This window comes from Atta cephalotes, assembly GCF_000143395.1.
Source record: "Atta cephalotes unplaced genomic scaffold scaffold00012, whole genome shotgun sequence".
Classification (NCBI taxonomy): domain Eukaryota; kingdom Metazoa; phylum Arthropoda; class Insecta; order Hymenoptera; family Formicidae; genus Atta; species Atta cephalotes.
Genome location: NW_012130076.1, coordinates 340,783 through 344,827, shown reverse-complemented (window position 1 = coordinate 344,827; position 4,045 = coordinate 340,783). Strand labels below are relative to the sequence as shown.

At 27.7% G+C, this 4,045-nt stretch overlaps 1 protein-coding gene across 1 annotated transcript in view; it reads left to right on the top strand.

The window, feature by feature from the left end:
- The first annotated feature begins 3,470 nt into the window (after positions 1–3,470).
- Positions 3,471–4,045, top strand: part of LOC105617166 (proline-rich protein 4-like) — a 2,945-nt gene continuing 2,370 nt past the window's right edge. Inside the window, exons 1-2 of the mRNA XM_012198733.1 lie at positions 3,471–3,564; positions 3,726–3,895. Coding sequence (XP_012054123.1) covers positions 3,471–3,564; positions 3,726–3,895 — 264 coding nt within the window. The remainder of the gene's footprint in view (positions 3,565–3,725; positions 3,896–4,045) is intronic.

Here is a 4,045-nt window from a genome sequence, read left to right as displayed (position 1 = left end):
AGTTTAAATTTACTAATTAAATTAACTTAACTTACGTTACGTACTACTACTCTACTTTTAATTTTAAATTAAGTTTATTAACTAATTACTTTTACTTTACTAGTAGTATATATATATATATATATATATATATATATATATATATATATTGTGTGTGTATTTCTACTATTTCTCACCTTACTCTGAGTCACAAATTTTGAACTAAATTAATATTACGTAAATATTTATTACGTAGTAATAATACGAAGATTAATTGATTTCAACGATGTAATTTCTGTCATGTTTAAAAAGCACGACCAAAATACTTTCTCCAATGTCAGAGGTTGTAGGTCAGTGCTTGTTTGTTGTGACATTAATATACCGATGACTAATTGAGATCAAATTAGAGCACGGACCTAATTCCCGTGAGTGACAGATCATGAGTTTCAGCGGTCGTAAGTTTCGTCCAATTTTCCATGAGAGCGAATTAGCAATATCATTCGTGGACATTAATTGAGATGGTCTTCGTTTCAAAATCACGAAGTTTCTCCACGCATTAGAAATACATTTCCTTTCATGTATGATAAACCTGCCACGTGAATAATTAACCGGAATTTCATGATTGTGTAAAAACTAAAACATTACATTATTTGCTAATGATTCGTTAGTAAATGTTTCTGATAGTTGTTGTAATCATTATTTTTTAATTAATCGTTTCTTTTTGCAAGATATTGCACCTCAATGTATTTAATATGCAAGGATAAAAATATATGGTAAATAATTGTAAACCATTGATAAATAATTATATATTATTGATAAATAATTGCATAATAGTAGTTAGTTATTAAAATGTATTTCAGTAATCAGTAATATTAAATTGTTTGTCAATTTATAATTTATAATATTCATACTCCAGTTTCAATCTAGACTGTGTTTCAAGACCAACAAATAAATGGCGCGCAATTTGCTTGAATCGGAAATTATAAAAAAATTACACAAAAAACATTATTAAACACTAAAAACTTGCTAACTATTAACTGAATAAGATATTTATTTGTGTTAAACATTTTCGGTTCATTTTCACCTAATATCGTTTCAATATATTTTTTAAACAATGTTATTCAAAAATATTTTTAAATGTATACATATTTTTTTAATTTGTCCCTCACTGGCATTAATATTTACATTTGTTTCAGGGGATTGAGGATAAGATTTTAAAAATAAAATAAGATATGCATTTATTTGCATAAGATTGTAAATTTATTCAATCCGAATTTTTCGAAAATTGTTCTTTTGCTATTAATATTGCAGATGCAACAAACTCTTTATTATATATCATAATTTTTTATTTTATCGGATGTCAGTTATTGAGTATCGGATATTTTCGAGTATTAATCCATTTTTAAAGATTATTTCACGTCGCCTTTCACAGTCGAATGTTGAATGTCTTTCGATCGGTGTTCCGGAACCCTTTCACGGGGCGTTGTGTTTCGTACTTTCATTCTAATGTATCAAAAAATGTATCGTCTGGAAACGTCTCTCCTAGCAGGAGTATGCTTTGCGTTCACTTCCTAGTTGAATCTAAGAACAACATACAGAGGGAACTACCTTGCTGTATGACTCCCGGAAGGTTTGCATTTATGTAAGTGAATGGAAATCAAATTCATATATCCGTTGGGCATTCCTTTCTTGTGTTTTATCAAGCCAAATTGTGATAAAAAATTTCTGGTTAATCATTCTAATTATTTGTCTCAAGAAAATTAGTAATTATATAGAGTAACAACCGAAACGTTTCGTTGTTCGTAAATTTAGACTCATTCATAGCCAACTTAGTCATTTAACATAATTTAATACACCCCACAGGGATGTCGGAAAGTCTCGGAGATTGTACATGCATGATACCTTCACTTCCGGTAAACGTATAATAACAATACTCGTTTACATTTGCCTAAAGATATCTCTGTAATTGTTCTCCCACGGAATATCTTAACGTTTACACATCTGTCTGCTGTATGCTGCATTCTCTTGAACAATTGAGTTAAACTCATGGTAATTATGTAATGCTTACTTTAATTTAATTGAATGATTACATCCCAAATAATAGCTTATTCTATACATTATCGAATAATGAAATTAGAATATCGTGATTATTTCTAAAATACATTACGTCATATAAAACTAATTAATATTGTAGGACTTACTATTAAACTATGATAAAAAATACCGATTTATTAGAATTTTTTTAAAAAGATGTACAAAAAAGAAAAAATAGATTAAAAATTTTTAACAGTTTATTTTCTATAATTTTGTATCAACATACACGCATATAATATAACACGCATATAACTTAATCTAAACGTTAATGTTAAATTTTCGAAAATTTCGAGCAGAAATAGCCTTTACAGAAATTTAATACTGGCCAATTTAATATTCATCAATTTAGTATTGAATAAAGATAATTAATTATTTATTTTAAGTATTGTATTAAAACCATTGCTATTTAGTGCTCCAAATAAATAATGCAATTTAAATGAGAATTTAAGATAAAATTAAATTTCACCTTAAATTCTGATTTAAATTGTAAATTATTTACAATGAGTTAATATCTTATCCTTATCATAAGAAAATTAATACAAATGAAAATAATTTATAATTAATTGGCTATATGCTCGTTTTTTAATTTCTATAAAAAATAGTTTTTGTAAAATGGCGCAATCAAATCACGAATTGCTTATCATCTATATATACTTTCTTTGTTTTTATCGTTTTGTAGTATACATGCATAATCATAGTGTAATTTATGTGCAAGACGCATGTCGCATCGCAATAGACCGATACACCTCCAAAGAAAGAAGATAGTTTTTCACGCGAGTACGCATAATCTTATATTTATCTTGTCAATAGGATAGAATCCTTTCGATAAATATTCTTGCACGATGTAAAATGCAACGTGATATATCCTGGGCAATTGAAACTCTATCAGGATTTTAGTGAAAGGTGGTGGAATCGAAGTTGTATATAAAGTCAGTCTTTGGAGGACATAGTCATTCAATGCTTGATTTCTCGTGCATTACTAGCCCCCATAAAAGCAATCAACATGAATATAATTGTAAGATTCATTCACTTGCATACCGTGCAATAATTGTGTGTTTAAAGTGTTAAGCAGTGCTAATTGATACAATAAAAGAAGTGACAGTTTATTATAAAAAAAGAGAACTCTACTTATATATTGTGCAAAATTATTATGCTTATAGCAATAGTATACATACACAGTACGATTACAATTATTCTTAAAAATAAAATAATTACTAAACTAACATGATTTGTAATACTTTTTCCAAATTTTTATTGAAAGTCTTATAATAGTAATAATTAGTGTCTTGTGTTTAAATTATTGTTGTGTTAATATTAAAAATTGACAAATATTATAAAGCAAAATATAAAATTATGTAAAATTGCAGATTTTCTTGTATATCGCTTTATTTGGCAACATGGTATTAGCTAGCCATTTGGAGGAGGATCATGGTGGTTCAACATATGAAGAGAAAACAAAAACTGTGGAAATTCCAATTATTAAGAAATTTGGTAAGTTTATTCTTCAATAATATTAATTTAATTTTTTAATTTTATTGGATCATCACAATGCAATAGATTATTCTTAAGGTAGAGGACAGAAGTTGTTAAAAAATTCGTGAAAAAAATATGCTAATATTCTAAATGCAATTGCATAATTGCTTTGTTTTTAGCTATACCTATTCCGCATCCTGTGCCTGTTGAAGTGCCTAAAGAAATTAAAATACCAGTGCCTCAACCATATAAAGTACCAATCGAAATCCCTCACCCATACCCAGTGGAAGTCATTAAACACGTCGAGATACCTATTGAAAAACCAGAGCCAGTTGTTGTCGAAAAGCATGTAAGTATAATTCTCGATTTCTGATATTTTAAGTTATATTTCATTTATTTCTCAACTTATAATTAGTACGAAATTGGAGTAAACGAGATATTAAAACAATTTTAATCTAATAAACATTTCTTATTCCCATCCCCTTTCTCTCTCTCTCTC